The sequence below is a fragment of the Carassius carassius genome, chromosome 46 (genome assembly GCF_963082965.1).
Source record: "Carassius carassius chromosome 46, fCarCar2.1, whole genome shotgun sequence".
NCBI classification, from domain to species: Eukaryota; Metazoa; Chordata; class Actinopteri; order Cypriniformes; family Cyprinidae; genus Carassius; species Carassius carassius.
In genome coordinates, this window is record NC_081800.1 from 23,068,460 (window position 1) to 23,095,480 (window position 27,021).

At 37.7% G+C, this 27,021-nt stretch overlaps 1 protein-coding gene across 2 annotated transcripts in view; it reads right to left on the reverse strand.

The window, feature by feature from the left end:
* Positions 1 to 27,021, reverse strand: part of LOC132129789 (cadherin-11-like) — a 91,234-nt gene that overhangs the window by 25,435 nt on the left and 38,778 nt on the right. For both annotated transcript variants that reach the window (XM_059541554.1, XM_059541555.1), the window contains exons 3-5: positions 23,233 to 23,527; positions 22,932 to 23,051; positions 19,719 to 19,886 (exon numbers count right to left, since the gene is read on the reverse strand). In XM_059541554.1, the coding sequence (XP_059397537.1) occupies positions 19,719 to 19,886; positions 22,932 to 23,051; positions 23,233 to 23,527 (583 nt within the window). The remainder of the gene's footprint in view (positions 1 to 19,718; positions 19,887 to 22,931; positions 23,052 to 23,232; positions 23,528 to 27,021) is intronic.

Sequence of the window (27,021 nt, forward strand, 5' to 3'; positions counted from 1 at the left end):
ATATGAATATGAAATATATGAAAATATTAATAGACAAAAATTCAATTCAAAAATCGATTTAATGCTCTGGCTCTTTATCCAAAATTATCACATTTTTTATTAGCCATTTGAAACTGCTTTTAGGCTCATTTTAAGCATGACCAAGTGAGTCATGACCTGTTTTAATATTTTAATATTTGATATCAGTTCAGCAGGACTGGGTGTTAACGAAGTTTTTACTTGATATCTGCTACACTAAAAATATATTACGTATATATTACAAACTTAAAGTTTTTCTTTCTTTTTTTATTTTATAAAAACTTTATAAAGGTAAAAATCCTGGGTGCTCAGGGGACAGTGTATTAACCCTCTGGGCTTCTTCGGGTCAAAAAAGACCGAAACCATGTACGTTTTAAATTTTTCAATTTTTTTGCTTCATCGGAGGGGGATGAAACTTGGTGACTTTTGTTGTATTACCTATGTGAACACACAAAAAAATCAAGGAGATGATTCTGATATGTTAAAGGGTCGTAAAAAAAAATTGCACACTTAGCTTCCTACGGGTCAAAAATGACCCACATAGGAAATGAATGGGAAATACAAGAAAATCCGAAAACTCAGAGAAACTTTGGTGGTACAAACTACAGATCAGCCACTGTGCAGAAAAAAAGTGTACAGCAATGAAGGGGTGACATTCTAAAACATCAAGAGTGCAAATAAGACACCCTCCCCCCCACACACACACACCCACACACACAAACACACACACACACAGAGAAATTAACTGGTAAGACTGAAACAGCAAATTTTGCTATATTTTACTATATAATCATAATAACTCCAAAACTATAGCAAGGAGAGTCAAAAGGTAGGTATCGTTTGAAAGAACTCTTTTTAAATTTTTCAAAAATATAAATTAGATTACATTTAGACATTGTCCTGCAGAGAAATTGCGGATAAAAGACAAAATATATATATAATTTGTATTATGATTTTGCATATCTTTCTTATTTGTCATGGAATAACTCAGGAAGGAAATAAGGTAGGAGGAAAATTCTTTTTTAGTGAAGTCCCCCTACATGTTAGCTGCATCTGGATAAAAAATAATAATAATTTGGATAAAGGAATCAAAAGTTACAGCATTTGGAACAGAGATAGCCTTTTTGTACAGTCTTTGACGCCCCCTCATGGGCAATTGTTTCTCCATGAAGAATATCTAGTCATAAAAGCAATAGATTATGTTAATTTTAGGCTCATTGTAATTGTAATAATATGCTGTAAAAAATGAAGTGCCATTTTCAATGATCTGTGAATGTTTCATGAGCTGTATGATGTTTTTGACACATTGCAGTACATTATTTTATAGATTATGAAAAAAAAAGAAATTGTATTTATCACCAAATAACTCAGCAATACTTAAGATTTTTTCAAAGTGGATACATTCACTGTAAAGGTCATACCCTAAGCTTTCAAATGACATCAACTTTGTGTTAATCAAGGCAATATTTTTGAAAAATATGGTAATGAATATTTTCGCAGCTAGGTGGCGCCTGCTGGCGGTACACTCGGTTTTAGAGGGATTACTCAGCACTCGTTAAGAGTTAATAAATGTGATTAGATGCATTAAAAAGCTGAGATCCTAAGCTTTAAAATGATATATAGATTGTGTTGTTCCATTCAGTGGTTGCTTAGTAATTCGATTTTTTTTCTTTCCAAATGGGAATAAAAAAAATAAATAAAAAAAAGCTATGGCAGCCTATAGGCGGTTACAGGACATTACACACATTTATTATATTTTAAAGCCACTGGATGGCGCTCTTCTCACTTGAATTTTTTTTTATTTTAGGCCTGCACTCTATTTTGATGTGCAATGGTGCATTTATTGAAAAAAAATTAAAATTAAAATAAAATAAAAATATATATATTAATTCTAATGGAAAAAATTGCTCATAAAAAATATATAATTAATGCAAAGTATCATAAAAATCTTTAAAAATTCTAAATAATATACAAAAAATATTATTGAACAAAAATATATTTGATTGGTTTTCCTGGGAAAAAAAAAGTTACATTTTTAAGGCTTCGGTCTTTTTTGACCCGGAGGAAGCTAAGTGTAACCCATTTACGAAGAAGGTCCAATAAGAGTAATTAAATAGCTTTAAAATTTGCAGAAATCAACAACCACTACTAGGGTTATGCGGGTATAATATGTTCCTGTTGCGATTAATTGCTAATGCTTTTATGTATTATCATGGTATTGAAATTTGAAATTTAGTTCATAATACAGTATAATAGGTTGAATAACTCTTTTATTATAACAAAACTTACTGAACATTTAAATACAATAAAGAAATACAGAAAAATATATAAAGTTTTACTCAGATTAAAGTGCAAAATAACTATAAAGACCAATCTGTGTTGTTACGCAGGGGTAACCACAAGATGTTAGATCCACGCAAGCTTTTAATAAGAAACATCGTGGTCGTACAGGCAGGAGTCAATGACAGCAAACACATCAGGGAAGAACAGGCAGAATCGTGTTTGGTACACAGGCAGGATGTCAGGGTATCAAGCTGAGAATCACAGTCCAAAAAACAAGCAATATAGTCCAATAGGCAGGCAGCAGTAATCGTAAACCGAGGAACAGACAAAATAAGCAACAGGCAGGCAATAGAAAATGCTCAGAAGTGTAAACCGTAGTAAAACAATACCTCGCGATGAACACAAGAAAGCTGGCAGCTTAAATGCTAAAATCCAGTGAGCTGCAGCTGGAGAGTAATCAGAGTCAAAGGATGGGACTTGTGGGAAATGTAGTACAATAGTCACTGTGTGTGTGTATGTGGTTGTAGGAAGAGTGGCAGGTGCAGGGTGAATGGGAAATGGAGTTCAATGGATATGTGAAGTTTGGGCATTGATGGGCACTCTCATTTGTGATTATGACATAACAACCCAACCCCCCCCCCCCCCCCCCCCTAAGGAGTGGCTTCCAGACGCTCCTAACTAAGAACAGTCCAAAGTTCAGGTGGGAGGTGGAGCGGAGGTGGAACAGGGGAGGGATGGAGGGCTAGGTCCACATGGAAGTGGATTGGCCGGGGACCGAGGCAGTGCCGACAGAGCAGGAATCCAGGGTGGAGCAGGTGGACCTGGAGCCCACCAAGGCAGAGCAGAGGACCCCCACAGACGAGCAGATGAAACAGATGCCCACCAGGGTGGAGCAGAGGACCACCACAGTCGAGCAGATGGGACAGAAGCCCACCAGGGCAGAGCAGAGGACCACCACAGCCGAGCAGACGGGACAGAAGCCAGGGCAGAGGACCACCATTTTATGTCAAATCATTTTATATTTTTAAATGTTTTAAATTCATTTTAAATAAATATTTTTTTTAAATCATTTTCAAAGTTTTTAAATTGCTTGTTTTATTTTTGAAATAATTTTTCTTCATGATTTTTACTTTCTTTTACGTAAAGCACTTTGAATTACCATTGTGTACGAAATGTGCTATATAAATAAACTTGCCTTGCCTACCACAGTGGAGTCGATGGCACAGGAGAGCAAGTCTGGTCAGGTAAGACTGAAACAGAGAATATAATCAGGTTAATGGTGGCCTCCGTGGCCATGATGAGGCGGTTAGAGAGTTCCCAAACAGCCTCCATAGCCATGACAGAAAACTCAGGAATGACTTCCGTGGTCATATCAAGGCAGAAAGGGGACTCAGGGACGACCTCCGTGGTCGTGTCAAGGCAGGCAGGGAACCCAGGGACGACCTCCGTGGTTGTAACAAGACAGACAGAGAACTCTGGAATGACCTCCGTGGTGATTTCAGGGCAGACAGACAGTTTGTAGGCCATAAGACTGGATTTCTGGGCAGAAATGGGCTCTGAAGCTGATTCAAGGATAGGAGCTGTCACTGAAGTAGATTCATGGTCTGAAGTGGATTCGAAGACTGGAGTAGGCTCTAGAATGGTTTTAATGAATGGGACACACTCAAGGACTGGGATAGACTCAGAAATGGATTTAAGCCCTGGAGGGGATTATGGGCTGAAGCAGTCTTTGGGACAGTCTCATGGGCTGGAACTGTCTCTGGTGCAGACTTGTGTACGGGAGAGGACTCTGGAGTCAATTCATGAACTAAAGTGGACTCTGGAATGGATTCATAGCTTGGAGCAAGTTGTGGAATGGATCCATAGGCTGGAGAAGGCTCAGGAGCGGACTCATGGGCTGGAGCGGAGTTTGGAGTGGATTGAAGGGTTGGAACCAGCTTTGGGGCGGATTCATGGACTGGAACCGGCTCTGGAGAGGAATCATGGACTGGAGCAGGCTCAGGAACTGGAGCCAATGTGTGCGTAGCCCACACATACAAAATGGTTGTGGCCATGATGACCAGTGCTGCAGTCTCCGTGAGTTCAGGCATGGCAGCCATCTCGGCTGGGGGCTCAGGTGCGGCAGCCATTTCAGCTGGGTGCTCAGGTGCGGCAGCCATCTCGGATGGGGGCTCAGGCGTGGCAGCCATCTCGGCTGGGGGCTCAGGCGTGGCAGCCATCTCGGCTGGGGGCTCAGGCTTGGCAGCCATCTCGGCTTGGGGCTCAGGCGTGGCAGCCATACTGTCCGGAGATACTGCCGGTTTAGCCATCTTGTCCATAGACACTGGTGTTGCAGCAGCCATCTTGTCCGGAGACATTGGTAGAGGAGCCATCATGTTTGGAGATGATGGGAGAGGAGCCATCTTGTCCGTAGACACTGGCAGAGGAGCCATCTGTTGAGACGTGACGAGGCTCTGGAATGGTCTGCTGAGACGTGACGAGGCTCTGGAAGGTCTGCTGAGATGTGACGAGGCTCTGGAAGGTCTACTGAGATGTGACGATGTTCTGGAAGATCTGTTGAGACGTGATGAAGTTCTGGAAGATCTGCTGAGACGTGATGAAGTTCTGGAAGATCTGCTGTGATGTGATGAAGTTCTGGAAGATCTGCTGTGACTTGACTTGACTCATGAAGTTTAACTGTGGTTTTACTTGACTCATGGGGTAAATAGTGACTTGACTCACAAAGATCATTGGTGATTTAACTTTGTTCATGAAGATCAACTGTGACTTGACTTTGTTCACGAAGATCAATGGTGACTTGACTTGACTCAGGAAGACCCACTGTGACTTGACTTGGCTCGCTATTTTGTGAGCGTATGCAGGATTGAGATCCTCAACAACAACCACAGTAAACGCTTATCCAGGAGTCCACAGAACATAATCCAAGAAGTTGCAGAATGATGAACGAGGACCCTCATGAATTACTTTAGACTTTAAAGGTTGATTAAGGCCATCACAGAAAAAGTCTATTAATAGACAGTCTGATAGTTCTGAGCCATTAGCTAAAGCCAAATATTCCCCAATGTAATGCTCGATAGTCCGTGTGCCCTGATTCAGTGCTAGTAACAGACTGGCTGTGTTCATACCTGACCAATGTTCGTTGGATAAGCCGCTGGATCCATTCGTGGCGAGGTCTTCTGTTACGCAGTGGTAATAACAAAACGTTAGATCCACTTGCAAGCTTTTAATAAGAAACATCGTGGTCGTTCAAGCAGGGGTCAATGATAGCAAACACAACAGGGAAGAACAGACAGAATCATGGTCGGTACACAGGCAGAATGTCAGGGTATCAAGCTGAGAATCACAGTCCAAAAAATAAGCAATATAGTCCAGTAGGCAGGCAGCAGTAATCGTAAACCAGGGAACAGACAAAAAAAGCAATAGGCAGACAATAGAAAATGCTCAGAAGTGTAAACCATAGTAAAACAAGACCTTGCGATGAACACAAGAAAGCTGGCATCTTAAATACTAAAATCCAACGAGCTGCAGCTGGAGAGTAATCAGAGTCCAAGAATGGAGCTTGTGGGAAATCTAGTGCAATAGTCACTGTGTGTGTGTGTGTGTGTATGTGGTTGTAGGAAGAGTGGCAGGTGCGGGGTGAATGGGATATGGAGTTCAATGGATATGTAAAGCCCAGTTTGGAGTGCCCTCTGGTGGCCATGACGGGCACTCTCATTTGTGATTATGACAGGTGTCACTTTACAATAAGACCTCATTAGTTAAAGGGATGGTTCACTTTCAAGTTAAATTTTGATATGTTTTAGCTTACCTAAAGGGCATCCAACATGTAGGTGTCTTTGTTTCCGCAGTAGTTCCCATTTTGATATTTTAAGGTCAAACCGTTCTTGTCTGTGACTCATATAATGGAGGTCTATGGTCACCACCTCAAAGAGCATGCACAGAGGAGTCCAAATTAAACAATTCCCCATCGTAAGTACACATTGATGACCTAAGACATGAAACGAGCAGTTTGTGTAAGAAAACGAACAGTATTTATATCGTTTTTAAGTTGTGTGACGTGTGTGCACACTCTGGCTTAGTCTGCGCAAGCACGGAAAGCGCCTGAAGTGATCTCTAGCGCGTGTACGTCACTTCATAAAATGATTTGAATATGTTTTAGAAAGTAGTGTAGCTGTTTTATTAATGGGGTTTCCATGGTAAGGGCTGCATTTTCTGCAGTTCAGCGCCATCTGCTGTCTGAGAGGGAATGTGCTTTCATTCAGCACGTCTCTCACTTGTTCCCCCATGTGCTTCTCATTTCTTGCAGAGGCGGACAGAGTGCACAGCTTCATTACTTGAGTAAAAGTACAGATACCCCTTGCTAAATTTTACTCAAGTACAAGTGAAAGTACTACAGTCAAATGTCTACTTAAGTAAAAGTACTGAAGTACTTGTTTTTAAAAGTACTTGAGTATCAAGAGTACAAGAGTACATTTTCTAAATATTGTATACAGCCACAGTGCTTACATTTATGTACAGAAACGTCCTACATGGAGTTATGAAAAAAGGTTCATGTTAATACCTTGGAGAATGTAAAAGGAATTGAAAGTAAAATCAAGTCATTTTCATCTTTTTACCATGTTGCTTTATTTAACATTTCTCACTTGCCCACAAGGCAATAGCACAATGGCAACACACTGACAGAAGAGTTTTAATGAATTTTTTGCACTCACATTTGAACCTGACTGTGTTAAATACACCGCATACTCAAGAACACCAAAGCAAATGCTCAGCTTACATTAATGTGTAATATCAGAAAAGACAATTCAGCAATTGTGTGTAAATGTGAGTTTCTCTTTTTTTTCAGCAATTAAATCAATAAACCTAAATCAGCAAAGAAGGCAATATAGCAATGTTCTGACACGCCTCTGAACCTGACCACATTATACATGCAGCATAGAAGAGAAAATAATAATGATTAAAGAAAATCAGGTAATCAGCTGTGTTTAGGTCAGTGTACAAAGAAAGAAAATAAAATTCAGCTCATTTGAGTGACAGTATTGAGCCCCTTTCTCTCACATTGACATACAGGCAAAGGCAGGCGAAAATACTTTCAGCTGAATAACACCATTCTCACACACACAATCTATGTGTGACAACTCTGCGTGTGTGTGTGTACTGTACTTCAATTCAATCAAATGTCATTAAGTCTTTGGCAGAAAGCTGAATGTTATTGCTGATAGGCTGTCCCAATCAGTGGCTCCTACACAATCCAATCATGTTTGAGAGGGAAACAACAAATTGAGGGTTTCTGAGATTTTTCTTTTTTCCTACACGGAGACGCGTTTCTGTGAATACGCACAATTTTTTTTTATCGGATAGGCGTTTCGTCCCCACGAAAACAGGCATTATGGAAGAGTGAAACCGATGTTTTTTTTGTTAAACCGGATCCCAGAGTGGATAAATTTGAAAAACGCGCCTTTGTGTTTTCATGTGGACAGCGAATACGTATATTTTCTGAAACGATGACTTCATCAGCCCACGTCTCGCCCCTAGTCAGACACCGCTACGTCACAGCAACAAAAAGATGAACAAACACTGAACGATTGTCTTTTTATTAACTAGCATTAACACAGATTGATAAATGTATTATTCCATGTTCGTTTGTGTACCACGCGCAAGGTTTATGAGTAAGTCCATGTCTTCTTCTCCATTTTAAGTGTATCTCTGTGGCAGAATTACATCGCCACCTGCTGGTCTGGCATGTATACTACATCGTTTTGTGGTTTCATGTGGACGCGGATATTTCTTGAGACGAGGAAATAAAAAGATAGGATTGGGGTAAGCTCCATCTCCATGTGGACGGGGCAGAAGAAGTAACGGGTACTTACGGTTATGGATAGAAATGTAGCGGAGTAAAGAGTACAATATTTGCATCTCAAATGTACTTGAGTAAAGTCATGAGTACTCCTCAAAAATGATACTCGAGTAAAGTACAGATCCCTCAAAATTGTACTTAAGTACTGTACTCAAGTAAATGTACTCCGTTACTGTCCGGCTCTGCTTGCTTGTTTACATCAGTGTACACCTGCATCTTTCAAGCAGCATATAGGGCGTTGTGCATTTTGACCAGTTAATGAGGAAATTATTCTTAAATTGCATTCCAAATTCTGAATAATTTGTTATATATAATTATTCACAGTATTAAGAAGTGCCCACGATATCAATATTGTGCATATTCATTATTACCATGATAATTCATTACATTTATATAGCGCTTTTCTAGGCACTCAAAGCGCTTACATTGTCAGGGGGTCTCTCCTCATCCACCACCAGTGTGCAGCATCCACCTGGATGATGCGACGGCAGCCATAGTGCGCCGGAACGCCCACCACACACCAGCTTACTGGTGGAGAGGAGACAGAGTGATGAAGCCAATCAGCGGATATGGGGATTGTTAGGAGGCCATGATGGTCAGAGGCCAATGGGCGAATTTAGCCAGGATGCCGAGGTCACACCTCTACTCTTTTCGAAAGACTTCCTGGGATTTTTAATGACCACAGAGAGTCAGGACCTCGGTTTAACGTCTCATCCGAAGGACGGTGCTTGTTGACAGTATAGTGTCCCCATCACTACACTGGGGCACTAGGACCCACACAGACCACAGGGTGAGCACCTCCTGCTGGCCTCACTAGCACCTCTTCCAGCAGCAACCTAGTTTTCTCAGGAGGTCTCCCATCCAGGTACTGACCAGGCTCAGCCCTGCTTAGCTTCAGTGGGAAAATGCAATGATATATTGCATTACCAAATACCGGCACATGTCTAACCCACTACTAATTTTAGACCAGTCTTTTTTTTTTTGTCACCCCATTAATCAAAACAGCCATAAGTGCTGGTTAGTCTATGAAAGATGCTTTTTACTTCCCATATTGTAAACATGATAACATAAATGCAGTACCATTCATCTTTAGGTGCAAATCTCTTATGTTCTTCATATTCAAAACAACAAATTAAATGTAACCCATTAAAAAGTCAAGGATGTTGTGAATTCATTTCTTCAGTTGCTTTTAAACTGTTTGTTTTCACAGTTAAGCTGCTGTTTGCTTTATTCACAAACCTGTGGGGCTAATTTGGAGTGTGAAGTATGAATCAGCAATCACAGTGAAAAATATGATTTAACATCTTAAAATGTTTTGTGAAATTAAACAGATTAATCTACCAATTAATTATACTTTTGCATAGAATTTTGTGTTGCCTTCTTCAGCTCCAAAACTTATGTGTTCTTTGGTTTACCAGCATGCTTTGCCCATTCTTGCCCACAGTTCTTTTCCACATTGTCTTGATGATGCTTGATGAGTTTTTATTAACTATAACAAAAGTGCACTGGACTGACCTAAACTAGACCAGACCAGATTAGATGATTAGAATCAAACCAAGTTCACTAGACTCGAATTAAAACAGAACAGAGTAGACTAGACCAGATTAGACAAGACTAAAATAGAATAAAGCTAAGTAGACGTGACTATACTAGAATAAACTAAAACAGAATAAATGATTTTGTCTTATAGCTTTTTTTCAGGGCAATTCTAAAAAAAACATACTGTTCTTTTGTAAGAGACATGTGATATAGAGATGGATTCAGGGAGTCGATGAACACAAGTGATTATATAATTGAAGCACAACAAATATCATAAGCTATGATATTCAGCTAACGTTATTACACATTTCTAGGGAAATAAACTATTTTGAACAGTTCATGCGATTGAATTATGCAGCTAACTAATTGCGAACTTCATGATTCTCTAGTGTATCGACTGATAGGATCACATCCCAATCAGAATATAATACAGTAGACGCAAGTCGGTCCCTCGTGTCATCTTTTGACATCACGCCCACAGTCTCCAAACCTCCACTCACGTCTTTGAGCTGACAATCAATTACTGCAATAAGACAGCATCCGCTGCATGAATAGTATGCGTGTAATAAGCTCACCGCGGCTAACAAGTGGACAGAAGTGCAGTCAGGAAAATAGAACAGAGTGATTTAAAGTAGAAGAGAAATAAAGCATGAATCCATTTCAAAAGGTTACATCATGTCACACACAAACCTGAATGCCCACATCTCTTCTCTTCCTGCTGGGTAGTTTGACCGTGGACGTGGAAACAGCATTTGTGATGTTAGCAAACGGTGCACTGCATGTCATAAGAGGAGCTAATGGGCAGTGTGTATGCTGACAGGTATATAAAGAGCCCACACTGTGGCTCCTTGATCTTCATAACAAAATAGCCAATAAATTCAGAATTGATTTGCTCTGAAGGAGAGCTCATGGAAAATAAATGAGACCAAACTAGACTAAGACTGGAACAGAACAGAGAACACTAGACTAGAATAGAACAAAACAGAGTAGACTAGTCTGAAACAATCTTATATACTAGTATTTATTAATATTTTGAATTGGCTTTTATATTTTTTTGTTTAAATTTTAAAGTTTTAGTAGTTTGTTACATGCTTTTGCTTTAGTATTTTATTAGTTTCTTTTTAAATATTTCTATTAAGCTTTAATTTATTTTTAGTAATAGTAGTACTTTAACTTATTTTATTTTGGCTATTTTTTCATCTAATATTTGTATTTTACTTTATTTAGGCTTTTTGTCAATTAACAAAAATAACTTTTGATAGATTTAGTTAACTAAAACAGATTAGATGACTAGACTAAAACTTCTGTAAACTAGATAGGGAATAAACAGCGTAGTGTACTAAAATAGATTAGAACAGACTAGACTGGAATAAACTAGGCAGGACTAAAATAGAAGAAAGTTAAGTAGACTAGACTGTACTATAATAGACAGAGTACACTAGTCTGGACTACACTAGACCAGAGAAGATACACTAGAAAAACTGGAATAAAACAGTGCAGTGTAGTAGATTAGAATATAACAGAGTGGACTAGACTAGACCAGATTAGACAAGACTACATTTGTACCAGACAAAAACAGATTGGAACAGAACAGAGAATACTGGACTAGACCAGAGTATGATAGATCAGACTATAACTGGTAGACTAGAGTAGACATGATCCTTCATAAAATAGAATAGAATAGAATAGAATAGAATAGAATAGAATAGAATAGAGGAGTAGACTACAGAAGATATGATTCCTTCATACAATAGAGTGGAGTAGAATAGAGTAGAGTAGAATAGAACAGAATAGTAAAGTGGAGATGAGTATATAGACTTAGACTAGAACATAACAGAACTGGACTAGACTAGACCAGCCCAGATTACACTAGACTACAGCAGATTACAATAAAATAAAATATAGTAATAAGTAATAGAATAGAATAGAATAGAATAGAATAGAATAGAATAGAATAGGAGAGTGGAGTAGACAACAGAAGATATGATTCTTTCATACAACAGAGAAGAGTAGATTAAAATAGAATAGTAAAGTGGAAATGACTATATAGACTAGACTAGATAACAGAACTGGGGTGCGTTTCCCAAAAGCATCGTTAGCCAACTATGGTTGCAAGTTCCGTCGTTACCCACATAGTTTGACGATTCTGGGCCCGGTTCCCCGATAACGTTCACTCTTAGCGCGCTAAGAAGACATCGAAAGATATATCTTACCAAAGTTGTTGATGTTTCTAAGTGTGTTCCCCGAAGTGTCCCTTAGGAAGCTTCTTTGCCTCTTACGTCCAACGTTACAAGAGCGCTGTCCAAAGTCAGGGTGCTGAATTAGTTGGCATCGATTGCTCATGAATCGATTTTCCACTTTACGCGAAGGTGCAACACAGCATTAAGAAAGACTACACGTTCTATGCAAATGAAACATTCCTCAAATTATTACAGTAACATTTATTTTAACATAGTTTAAGTTATCAGTAAAATATAGACTATAAATTAAATTATCAAAGGGTCAGTAATGTTCACACGATATGTTGTGACGGTAAGACAAACTGGGTATCCCTCGCTAATCATCCATCCCGTTGTGCCACTTGTGCCGCTTCTTGACATGGGTTTAACGACTTATAAAAATTATATAATACACTTTAATATTAATGGCAAGGTACTTTACAATTAGAATTGATTGGCAAGCAGCTGCCGTTACTTCTGTTTAATGCGGTATTGATTGCAATTGGTTTATGTTTTTAATAAAAAGCAACCTATCTACAATGAACAGAGAGAGAGAGAGAGAGAGAGAGAGAGAGAGAGAGAGAGAGAGAGTTAGATACAAAATATGCTGGGGAAGCAACGTAAAAAAGGGCACCAAGCCTCTCGTCAGAGGAACTTGAAGTGTTGCTGGACCTTGCCACCAGGTAAGAAATCACACCCCTATAGTCCACTATAACCTGCACATTTATGGCCGCGTCTTCCTTTCGCGATAAGTAGCCTACGCCTGATCATTCACTGATGGATTGGCGATAGGGATGAGTGCCATCCACCAGGATGCAATCCCCGGCATGGCGCAGAAGGGCGTTGGTGACAGTGTGGACGCACTTCCACACAGAGGTCTTGATTAGGCTGTAGGCCTGTCCCACGACCTCGATGAATCTCTCTGTAGCAAAAAAAAAAAAGCGCAGGTCCGGGAAGGTCCAGCTGCTCCACAATGAGTTGTCTTGGGAGGGGATTTTTTTAAATATAGCCACGTCAGGCAAAATGTCAAAAGGGCTTAAGTTTTGCCGAATAAAAAAACTGACATGGACTAAACGGCTCCGAGTCCGACTCCGTCTTTGATTCAATACAAGAACACGTTGGATCGATAGTTGGTCGCTTACTGGACACCACCATGCTTACCCATTTAAAGATCTTAGCCATTTAGAGCCAAATTGTTTGCCAGATTTTAATTATCAAAAAAATGATTGCCAATTCGCTTTAATTACATTACAAAAAAGCCTAGGCTAATTACCACCTTATTAGTTCTGTAACCACATAAAGTCAACTTCATAAATAGGCCTGTATCCATTGCGAACATAATTTATTATGAGTCTTAAAAAATAACAGAAAATCATTGTTGAGCCACAAAATTGTCAACATACCATAGTTTGACTTGTACTTCGCTGCGCTGGGCTGTACAGTAGCGTCATGAGCTCAAATAACGCTAAGAGAGAGCTACGAATGGTCCAGACCAACCTTACGAAACTATGACTTACAGAAGATATACTTAGCGTACGAACGTTTCGGGAACCGTGCCATAAGGTTAAGAGAGAGGTTAAGGAATAGGTTAAGAACTACTTAGCGATAAGAACGTTTTGGGGAACCGGGCCCTGGGCCCTATCATACACCCGGCGCAATGCAACTCAAGGCGCAGCGCAAGTTTGTTTGCTAGTTTCAGTCCGGCGCCATTTGCAATTTAAATGACATTACCTGCAATTAGTTTAACTTTTGAGTGATATTTTTGAACAACTTAAGTGGGACTTTAGTATATTTTATATGTGATTTGAAATATGGTAAATATTTACTTCTGAATAAGCAATTAATGTGAACTAAAATATAACATTGAATATACTTCAATGTCAAATATCAGGTAATGAAATAGAAATTTTGTATATTAAATAATAATAATAATAATAATAATAATCTCTTAATAACCTAGTTACAATCAAAGCAAAAACACAAAATGGTAAACCCTATACATCTATTGACAAATCAATCTCTAAAACAAATAAACAAAAATGTTTTTTGCTGATGCACAAGAAAAACCCTACACTATACAGTTACACCACTTCAACTCACTTATTAGAAAGAGTCTGGAGAACAATGTTAATTTCACCATCATGGAAAACATCATTCTGTAAGATGTGTAAACCTGTTTCCTCATTGGGGACCTAAAAATGTCCACAAGGTCAAAATTTACTGGTATTACTATACTTATGGAGTAATTTGGTCCCCATAACATATAGGATTACTAACACACAAACGACACACATTTAATACAAAAATTATCTATCCATGTACAACAAATGAGACATTATTGTAAAACATTACCAAAGTGGGTTACTTGTACAACTGGTTTCACAGACAAGGCTTAAGACCAGCTCAAGACTAAAATGTAATTCTGAGCTGTTTCAACTGATAGAAACTTTCACTGACTGATCTTTAAAAATACCAGTGCCTTTGTTTTGTCTCAAGATGCACACCAGTAATGTTTTTTCTGAGGCATGTCAAGGAAAATGACTTAAATGTCCTTATTGAACTATGATCCTGGCTTAGTCTAAGCCCTGTCTGTGAAACCAGGCCATTAGTTCTCAAACCTTTACTAGCACCAACATTAAACAGGACCGAAAATCTTCTTCTAAAATCTTACTCCAGCATTAGTGAATGCAAGTTTGACTTAATTAATTAATTAATTAAAAAAAAATAGACCTCCAAATGAACTTGCTGGGACGTGCTGTCTGTCAATGTCCCAGAAGCACTAAACTTCACGTCATGAAGCTGCACACCAGGTCTCCACAGTCTGTGTGAACAGATGAAAAAATGATCCAAAGAGGCAGGAAAGTCCAAAAAAATTCCATGAGGAAAGAAAGAATAACAATTGTTATAAATCATATCCAGCCATTATCAATGGTTATAGTTTCAGTCTAAAGTTTATATGCACCTTGCATATCAGCAAAAATGATAATAATTTAAGCAGTAAGAGGGTAGAGAGGTTAAAAAAAAACTGCCCTGATGAAAAAGTATATTCAGCAAGGTGTGTGTAAGCTTTTGACTACATCTCCATCACCTAAGAGCTGAATTAACATTACAACAATCATCAGGGCAACATGGTAGAAGAATACTGGGAGATGTTCCTTCAGATTTCCCATAAACAGCAGAATTCCACTGAGCACACCATCTTCATTGACACTGGGCTTTAAAATTAGATGACATTTTTACAAACATTTATTATTGCTACATTACAGGGAATAAAACATAACTCTACCAATTACCAAAAGTATATAAATATCCCTTTTTCTTATATATATGCCAGCCGTGGTACATACAGGAACATCCTTCGTGAAGATGTGTGAGAGAATTTTATATATATTAATCATGCCTTGCAAGCTTCTCTCACACATCTTCACGAAGGATGTTCCTGTATGTACCACGGCTGGCACAGAAAAGCTACTGTCCTCGTCCTTTGGTTTGTTACCTGTAAAATATATGTTGATTAGAGGAGGGTCTGTAAATGCACAGAAAGAAATATATTACTTGCAAATGGAAAAGATTCAAAGCAGTACAAATCCATAAGCATACTGACTTAATATAGCACTTTTAGCTTGTCATGAGTGATCAGGGTGAGCTGACTGGTCAACAATTCATTACAAACATCTAACATCACCTCTTCAGTACTGGTCTGTGTCTCCACACTGTATCTCCATTAACAAAACTGTACTGATACTGCAAAAATGAATAACTCCAGATAAGTAGAAACATATTACATTATAAACACAAGCAGCATCGGAATATCTCGCTCTTCAAATGCAAAAAGAAAAAGAAAAAACAGCATTATTTCTAGAGGTGGTTGATATTTTACTGGTGGTTATAATATTGATTATGTACATTAAATATTACAAGATCAGATCTCTGAATTTTGTTCAGTAGCGCCAATTTGTTTAGTCCACACACGCGATCGCATTCCAATATCAGAATGCAGTCAGAGATAAATTATGCGATTAATTCAACCTCCTGAGTTCATATAGTAAGAACTGCTGATGAAATGATGAAAGCCACACGAATGCCAAGACTAAATTAAGGATAAAGAAAACATATATGAAGATATACTTACTTGATTCGCTCTCTGCAGCACATAATGTCTCATCTGTAATCATCCAAACGTGATGCTCCGTTGTCCTCTTCTTGTTTGTTTCCTTCCTCACTCATGGCACACGCGCATTTTTCAAAAACTGGTGAAGTAGTGCACCATCATGACGTAATATTTTGGCGCATGTGCATTAAACAAAAGAGACACTGCATGGTTACGTATTATTTCAAGCTTTCCATTTCTACTCAAGTTCAAGTTGTTCTAATTCGTTGAATAAACTCATTCACCTAACTAAAAGTCAATTTACAGTGCAGTTTAGCCTATATTAGAAACCAAATGTAGGCTATTTGAATCCAAATTAATTTGGTTTAGATTGCTTGCAATTAATGCACTTAAATGTGTGTTTAAGTGACTTAGAGCAACATAATGATATTGAAAGTATCCTGTACACAGATGTAAATGATGGTACTATTACATACAAATACAGTACAAATTCAGAAAATATTATGTAGAAAATTTAATTTATAGAATTCACAGAGCAGGAGCTGGTGATGAAAATTTCAACAATTCAAAGTTTTATTGGAGTATACTGTATAAGAAAGTGTATTGAAGTTTTTATCAATTGCATTAATGCACATAGTATATATTATAGTCTAAATAGTAATCCATTTAAAATACATTAACAAATGTAATTTTTGAGAACACACTAAAGTTGAAATTTAAATAAATTATTTTACATGTGCTTTAGTATATTGATAAATATATATAAAAATACTTATTTAAAATACAATAAAATCAAAATTATGTAAAATGTATGTTTAAGTAATACTTAATTAGACATTATCATAAAGTGCATTTTTATAAAGTGCACTTAAGCATGTTAAGACCTATTGTCATTAAAGTGTAATCTCTTTAAGTACACTTAAGTGGCCTTTAATTTAAATTATATGATATTATCAGACGCGTTCTGTCTTTGCGCTTGACAAATTCCGTCGTGTAAATAGCAAATCCGTCATGGCACGAGCGCAACTGACTTTTAAAGGGAATGGAAGATGAGACTCTTGATTGGTTTATTGCACGTTACGCCCAAAAAACACCCATTACTTATTAAGAGAATAGGGACAACCCGTTTAGACAATGCGCCCGGGCGCGCCAACCATTTTTCCGTCGTTAAAATAGCAAAAGTGGATTTGGACACGCCCTGAGTGCACCTGCACTGTGCGCTTTACACTTTGCATTTAGATCGTTAAAATAGGGCCCTCTGTGTTTCCCAAAACCATAGTTCAAACGAACATTCACAAACAGCGTCGCAAACTTACATGGTAAAACTATACAGGTATTCAAGGACAGGCTCTAAGATGGTTTAGATCCTACCTGTCCGATCGCTACCATTTTGTTTACTTAAATGGGGAGTCATTTCATTTATCATCAGTAAAATATGGAGTGCCACAAGGATCCATCCTAGGTCCCCTTCTATTTTCAATATACATGTTGCCCCTTGGTAATATTATTAGAAAATACGGAATTAGCTTCCGCTGTTATGCTGATGATACTCAGCTATATATTTCAACGAGACCAGATGAAACCTCTAAATTATCTAAGCTAACAGAGTGTGTTAAAAATGTAAAAGATTGGATGACCAATAATTTTCTCCAATTAAATTCGGATAAGACAGAGATATTAATTATTGGACCAAAAAACGCTACACAGAATTTTGTAGATTACAATCTGCAACTAGACGGATGTACTGTTACTTCCTCTACAGTCAGAAATCTGGGTGTTATATTTGACAGCAACTTGTCTTTTGAAAATCATATTTCCCAAGTTACAAAAACTGCATTCTTCCATCTTAGAAACATTGCCAAGCTACGAAACATGTTGTCTGTTCCTGATGCAGAAAAGCTAGTTCATGCATTCATGACCTCTAGACTGGACTATTGTAATGCACTTCTAGGTGGTTGTCCTGCTTCTTCAATAAACAAGCTACAGGTAGTCCTACAGGTAGTTTTACAGTCTCTGCACTGGCTAAGTTCCGTATCAGTTACAAATTATCATTACTTACCTATAAGGCCCTAAATGGTTTAGCTCCTGCATACCTAACTAGTCTTCTACCACGCTACAATCCATCACGCTCCCTAAGGTCACAAAACGCTGGACTTTTGGTAGTTCCTAGGATAGCAAAGTCCACTAAAGGAGGTAGAGCTTTTTCACATTTGGCTCCCAAACTCTGGAATAGCCTTCCTGATAATGTTCGGGGTTCAGACACACTCTCTCTGTTTAAATCTAGATTAAAAACGCATCTCTTTCGCCAAGCATTTGAATAATGTATCTTAAAATGTGAGTGTAGTTGTATCAAATGTGCATTCTTATTCTTTAGCTTGGGTTAAACTAATTAATTTTACTTTGTTGGAACAGCAGCTATGCTAATGATGTCTCTATTTGTTTCTATGTTTTGCCACGGGATTTACATCCTGTGGTAACTAGGATTTACACAAGCTCCAGTCTGGATCCAGAACACCTGAGAAGAGATGATGCTGACCATCAGAGGACCTCAGATGATGCTAACCCTGAATCAACAACAGAACTAACAAATATTGCTACAAGTGTGACTGCATCATATAATAATTATTAATTATTAATAATATTAATAATGTTCATCATCTGGCTTGACTACGTCTTGTATTAATTTTTCTACAAATCCTGTCATACGTGCACAAACTGACAGTCACCACTTATAAGCTATTACTAAATATTGTAGAAACAATTTTCTGTAAAGTTGCTTTGTAACGATTTGTATTGTAAAAAGTGCTATACAAATAAACTTGAATTGAATTGAATGGTAGAAACAACAGCTCTCGGTCTGTGGTTAGAAGCATAGTTTCTCGTTAGCAAGGTGTATTGGCTTAAATAAATATGCTTTTGGGCACAGTAAGCAAGTTAACATGCAGTGTAACCTATATATTACATTATATTTAAATATAAATACATTTTAAACTGTATGTTTGTGTGTCCTCTAAAAGTGCCTTTTTTTGAAGAGTGCGCATTTGCACAAATACCTAAGGGAACCCCAGAGTATGACGTAAGAGGGAACCCGCCATCAATCAAACATCAAATAAAGCAACATGACAGGGACCAAAACATAGTACATTAGTCATCAGGTGCCATGTTCAATACAGCAGTATCTTAGAAATGTCTAATTGGTTAAATAGCAGAAGTTATTTCTCCACCACATGCGTGTGACGTCATCAACAATGGCCCTATGTTGTTGAACTAATGTGGTCCAAATGACGGAGATGCGACCGTGTTCGGGAAACAGTTGTAACTAGCTAGTTCAATGCATCATACTGTGGTGGTTAATCAGCGAGTTACGTCGTATGGGAAACGCACCCCAGGACTAGACTAGACTATAGACTATAGACTAGAACAAAACAGAGTAAACTGGACTAGACCAGACTAGACTAGACTAGACCAAACAACAAGAATAAAACAAAGTTTAGTAGACTGGGCTAGACTGGAACAGATTAAAATAAAATTAAGTGGCATAATAAAGTACAGCAGATTACAAGAATAGATCACAACAAAACATAATACCTTAAACTGAACACAACAGAACAATAAAGTGGAGTAAACAAGAGCAGACAGACTGTATTAAACTGAATTTGTGTTCTGGAGTAGTGCTGGATTCGTGACTCACTTTGAGTGAAGCGAGGTGGGTTGTCATTGACATCACTGAGGTGCACGGTGAGAGTGGTTGTCCCTGTCAGACCCCCTTGATGGCCGCCCATGTCTCTTGCCTGGAGCACCACCTGGTACTGCGCCTGAGCTTCCCTGTCCATATCAGGGACCGCTGTGCGCAAGATACCTGCCAAGAGAGACAGGAACAGATCACTCACAGCAAACCTCACTTTGCTTTGACAATACTGAGCAATTTTCATGCCAGTAAGATAATTAGGTAAAACTGAAGGGAATTAAAAGCAATCATATTGAACATCCTACACCATCACACTGCTGTCCTGCCATGAGTTTCACCCACAAAAACTAGATATGTATACAGATAAAATACAGATCTGACTGCTTCTGATGTGTCCAACATGTATTACAGTAGATGGGACAGTCACTTGTTCTTACATGTCAGTGAGAATTGTCCATTTATTGTACAACCATTTTTATGCCTTGAACACTTAAATCTTTGCTTTTCTTTGATGTATTCTACACTGTTGCTGATCTTGCTGACTTGTGACCAAGATAATCTTATCTAGCTGGGGAACATAGATTAAATTGCCAAATTGACATATTAATCTTCAAAGCATGAATCAGAATGTACTGAAAAACACAAGCCAATCAAAAATATTTTTCCTATGCCATCATTGCCGGTCTCTTTTGGAAAAAAATAAAAAATAAAAAATGTAACCTTACTGCTCCCACACTTCTGAATGGTAATACACACACACACTTCAAAAAAAATATATATATTTTTTTTGGAAAAAAAACTACATTTTTAATGGACAAAACATTTTATAAAAAAACAACTCAATATTTAATATTTTTAGTAAATTAAAAAACATTTAAAAATGGATCATTCTTTTGTGCTGAAATCTAAAAAATAGAGTAGAACAGAATCTAGTCAATACTCATAATCTTAAAAATAAAAGAAAAAAATGAGCTGAGTTTATGTGTCTAATGCTGTTGTTGGACCACAGCCAAACATGCTTTGTACTTACTAAAAAAATCCTTTACTTAAGGGGGTTATGAAATGTAGAACCAAAATGTTCTTCATACTTATAAGAGGTTACTTTACAGCAAAAAAATACTGCAAGTTTCATAACTCAGAACTAACTCTGCAGTAAAAAACATGAATTATTATTTTCTACTCTTCTGAAATGGCCAGATTTGAATTTTTATTGCGAATAAAATAAGCACATACTGTACTGTATATGCAGAGCCTTTTGTAAAACGACAAGTAATCATGGTACTTTTAAACTGATATACTGGAAATTAAGCAAGCAAAAGCAATGAACACATTGAAACAGACCGTTGCAATTATTGTGGTTGCATTGCATTGTTCAATTTCTTCTGCCTCAGGCTCAAACATATACAGCTCTATCACTGCACTTGCCATCTCCAGTGTCAAAACACATGACATGCTGTAAAAGAGGGGGTGTGGGTCAGGTGTGATAAAGATAGCCAATCACAGCTGTTTACTTTTGTTACCGCAAATAGTAACATCCTTTGAAATTGAGTGTTTTTCACAGTGAAAATGAGGGTGGAAAATGATTATTATTTTTTTACAAATATTAGACCTGTTTTGGTGAATTTTTTTACAATTTATAATTAAAATGCACAAATTAAAGAACACAGACACAGCCAGCGCTTTTCAATGCGCAATGCAATCTACCAAAAGCAGTGCACATAAGAGCAGGGTCGCAAACAAGAACCGATGCTAATCATGTACGTACATGCAATCTACTAGTGAGTGACATGACATACAGTCAAGTATGGGGACCCATATTCAGAATTCGTGCTCTGCTTTTAACCCATCCAAAGTGCACACACACAGCAGTGAACACACCCACACACTGTGAACACACACCCGGTACTGACAAAATCCATGCCTTTTCATCGCTAATGTTTCACTACGTGGCCCTACTTAAGTAGTGTTTAGTAAAGGTGCTGTATGTCATTTTTTGAATGTACTAAAGCATAAAAATATGTTTGCAGATATTAAAGAAAACATACAAAGTGCACATACTTTTTTCTCAGAAAAACAATGCTACAGCCACTATGAAGTGTGCGCTCCATGCCGGAATGTCTGTTTTTGCTTTGGTCTGTATGATTTCACCTGCTGCTAATTTACCCAATAGTATTCAACACCCCGGGTTGCCAGTTGGTAGAAAACACAACATATGAAGCCATTAACACAGAGCGCGTAATTTTGTCTAAAAACTAATGTTTTTCAAAAAAATGTGGTGCAGGTTGCCTCCTCCGCCCAGTTTCCGTCAAATAAAACATTTGCCATGTCAACTTGCTACTGTAAACCTTTCATTGTCAGATGTGTTTGTTCCTATTGTGTGTACTCAATCTAGCAACCTGCATGAATCTGAGGAGGAAGAGTGGGAGAAACTAACCCTCCAATATTTTGAATTAGGACTGCAGTTCCCATTTCAACCACTTGCTGTCAATATAATATACTGTATAACCTTTAAAGGCACAATATGTAATTTTTACCGCTAGAGACCGCACATACTATTCAAAACAAACAAAGAAACAAAGGCACAGTTTGATGCTGCTGTGATTGAGTGTGGAATCATGGGAGTTGTCATCTTCATCCCCACAGCCGATGCAATACAGCGGGACTCGAGCACTAATAATGTATTAAAGATTTATTACCATCACTGTAGTATGAAGCAGGGTGGGACTGAAAGCCATGGAAGCGAAATGAGGCCACAGGAGTGACTGCTAAAGAGAGACGAGTGCGACCCACAGCCGACCACTTCATGTGTATGTGGGGTAAAAGCAATGCTGTTTTATCATACTAGATACATTTGAGTGTGTTGAAAGTTGTGTTATAATGTTACTCTGTGCATTCGTCACGCATAACATATTAAAGCGTCTTTGGTGTTTCCATGTATTATATTAAATAAAACCGGAAATCAAGGGTGTATGACATTAAACATTCTTGGAAACATTTGGGATAATGTAAGTGCACAAGTCAGCAAAATATATTACACTGTTCTAGTGGTTTTTGGATACTTTAATCAAAAAATCTTGCATATTGTGCCTTTAATGCCAAAAGAGGGTTTGAGCTGGTGCAAGTTGTACGTAAAACGTGCCTTTTATAAACTAACCTTGAAAGACATAATATTAAATATTACATTTCTAATCATAAAGAATAAAACTGAACACATACCTGACTGCGGGTCCACGGTGAAGTACTGCTGGCCTTGAACCACTGAATACACAAGTTTGGCACTATTCCCATACGTTGGATCATCAGCATCTGTGGCTGTCACTTGAATAACCGATGTGCCTAGGGAGAGAGAGAGAGAGAGAGAGAGAGAGAGAGAGAGAGAGAGAGAGAGAGAGAGATGAAATAAAAGGTAGTTTTGACAAAGTCAAGGTTCAATGAGCATGTGACCTTCCGTCTTTTCTCCCAAACACAGCTGACAGCAGTCAGAGATCATTTGCGTGTGTGCAGCCAAGCGCAGTACCGATGTTGGCCATCTCAGGCACGGTGGCGCTGTAAGGGCCGTCCTGGAACACAGGTGGGTTGTCATTGATGTCTTGCACACGGATGATGAACTGGGATGAAGGCTCCAGGGCTCGGCCCGTCTGCCGGTCTGTTGCCGTGGCGATAAGGCGGTATTGGTCCTTTTCCTCACGGTCAAGGGGTTTGGTGACGTGGATGTTCCCTGTTCTGCTGTCAATAACGAACACCGAACCGGCCCCCTCACCTTTTAATATGTATTTGGTTCGTCCATCACCCCTGTCCACACTCGAATGAAGCTGGAGGAATGCATAAATGATAGAAAAACACAAAATATGTAAGAAAATTCTCAAAATCGTCAACAAATTCCATTTCTTAGAAGTCTGTATGCACAGTATTAAAGGCACTTATAATGCTGTATGATATGTATTGTATTGCAACTGCTTTTACTTTCTATGATAGGCTATATAATGTAGTAAATTATAATAATTTAGTTGAACACTTCAGCTTATCAGAATACTTTATCATAATTAATTTATTTCAAAAACATATTATTCCTCTCTGCTTAAAGAATTACCATATAAACTGTAAGTGTAAATGTAAGCGATTCATTCATATTAATATTAATATGATCTGTTTTTTGTTTTTTTTGCGTGCTCTCATTTAATATTAGGGGTGATTGAACATTCAGACTTGTATTAAATTAAATATTATAATATTTAAGTCTCTCTGTTACTGTTGGCACATATACTGTACCGTTGAAAAGTTTGTGATCAGTATGATTAAATAATAATAATAATTATTATTATAATTTTATTCAGCAAGGATGGATTAAATTGATCAAAGATATCAACATGTATCATGGTTTCCATAAAAAAAATAAAATAAAATAAAAATGTTGGACATCGATAATAATCTAATATTTCTTAAGTAGCAAATCTGCATACCAGAAAAATCTTTGCATCACAGGAATAACTTACATTTTAAAATATACTAAAAAAAATTACAAAATATAAAAACAATATTACCATTTTTTTTTCTGTATTTTTGATCAATTAAATGCAGACTTGGTCAGCATGAGAGACTTCTTTAAAAAACATAACCAAAATCTTACCAAACCAAGACTTTTAAACAAATTTCTTAAGCCACATACACGTATACAGTATATTCATAAATCTTTGCTGCATACCTGAAAGATGGCAGATAGATCTAAAGTAGACTTTGAGATATGAAGAGCAATATTCCCTAAATTTATAATAAATTTTATTCACAAGCACTACAGCAGGTGTTACCAAATCTAATGCTATTTTCTCACTTGGCTAATATTCTTCTCTAAAAACATCCCGTGAAGATAATGACTCAAGAGACAGACTGGTTCCATGTGAATAAATAACTCCATGAGGTAATGAGATGTCTTTGTACTTTTCTGTAACTGAGATCCTCTAAGGCCAAACCACACAAATTTAATATCAGAGTATAAAAAAATGATATTGTGAAAAACTGTCCGTAATAAACTAATGGCTTCCTCGTTTTTACAGCCAGTACTAATAAAAAAGCATTTCCCTTTTAATACTTTGTGACAAAGTCATAATTGCTCTGGTTGAGCTCTGTGCAGGCAGACTGATCCAGGATCACTGTGAAAGGGCACCTTTCACCAGGGGCTAAAAAAGACCTCACTATCCAGATATCCAGTGTGCCTGATACGAGTAACTCCAGGTGTTTTTGGACTGATAGGGGGCTGATGATTGGCCAGGCAGAAAATTCATTAGCTCAGCCGACCAATAAGGTCACGGGGAACTGTGAGGAACATGAACATAAAAGTGTCAAATAAACCTCTAAAACCAAACATGCTTTGGCTACAAAGAACAGAACAGAATACAAGCTGCACAGTGTTCACTGCATACCGCAGTCTACTTTAAATGAAAATATAATACGCATAACACAGCCTGTCATCCCTCCAAATAAATAATGAAATCCAGAAAATCATTTTAACTCTTGGCACTCTGATTAAATAATGATTCAATGACATAAAAAATCTTGGTTGATGATATATATATATATATATATATATATAATTGCAATTCTGACTTTATATCTCGTAATTTTGACTTTATATCTCACAGTTATCAATATATACCGTCAAAATTGCAGGATTTAAACTTGCAATTGCTAGTTATAAAGTCCAAATCTGAGGGGGGGGGGACTTATATTTGTGGATTTATTTCTCACAATTCTGAGTTAACTCCCAATTGTGTTATTAAGTCAGAATTCTAAGATAAAAATCAATTATTTTTTATTCAGTGGTGGAAACAGCCTTGCATATTATCTGGTTTAAGCTGTCTTCTAAAAACAACAACAACATAACACATAAAACGTAACATTACATAACATAAAATAAATAATAAAATAAAGCTGAATTACTGTCACAGTATTGAACAAATGTAGTGGCTTAGTCTGACATTACAGGCTACTTACAAAAAGCTGTAAACTATTGTAGATTGAAGCAAGTTAGGTGGGCAATATCTTGGTGTGTGTTTATATGCACACTACAGATGTAACAGTATGCTAGTATTGCAACATAACCATTCTCTGGATTTCCCCTTCCCCTACACACACACACACACACACATACATAATGGTAGTCTACATGTCCATCTGTTTTTTCCTCATGTTCTCCTCTCAGCTGTTTGCCTCTCACCCTCTTTGTCCATCTGTTTCACTCTCTCCCTCTCTCGGTCTTTCTGTTTGTCCATCTGGGTAACCCTCATCTAACACTCCTCTGTCATGTTTATCCATCCATCTTCCAGTCTTATGGAGCCTGCACGTTTTCGACAGCTCATATTCTGTCTTTGTCTGCATCTGTAAGCGTGTGAGAGGAGAGTTTAACAGGAATTAAGTTATTATTTCTAAGCTGGGTCAGTGTGCGAGAGAGAAAGTGAGCTGATTATTCATCCTTCAGTCTGGTCTTCTTATCTTTGTCTTGTTCTCACAGTTTTTGGAGTAGTACTTTAGTACAGAAGGAGAGTGTGTGTGGTCAGAAGAAGACTTTGCAGTGGTTTCCCATCCTGTGATCAGACTAACGCTCGGCATGCTGGGAAACTGAAGTGGGTTGAGGGCATGGTTGAGGGAGCCTGCGATTAAAGGAGCTCTTAGGTTCTTTCCTCCTGCGTCTAAAACCTCTTTCCCCTGCTTTTAGTCTTAAAACAGTGACACCTTTCAGTCTTTTTCCTTTCTTTTTCAATTCTTTGACTTCTTTGACTTTCTCAACTACCATGGCGTCAAATACACTCCCACATCCTCAGCACAAATATACAGCAAGTACAGACATACAGCCAGCCCTGTGGTGCACATATACTAGAAAATGATAAACTGTAAAAAAAACAAAAAAAACAATGCTATTAAAAACAATAAGACTATAAAACAATAAATAAATTGTGCTTAAAGTGTTTTTTTGTAATTTTTTGGCTCAACAATTTTAATCTGTTTGCTATTTTCTATTATTTTCTATTCTATTCTTATTATTCATTATTCTTTAAGTTTTTATTAGCCAATTTTTTTCTTGCAGAAACACACACACATAAAAACGTCTGGATTTAGCGATCTGTGCATTGATCATCTCTCATTATCATGTGCATTTTCTCTCATCACCTCATAAACACAAGCAGTGTACTGCTGTGCATCTGACAGCATGCATATTTAAATCTACAAATTAGCTCTGAAAATACCATAATACACACACAAACACACACACACACACACACAGACAGATGCATTTGCATACGTCAGACCAGAG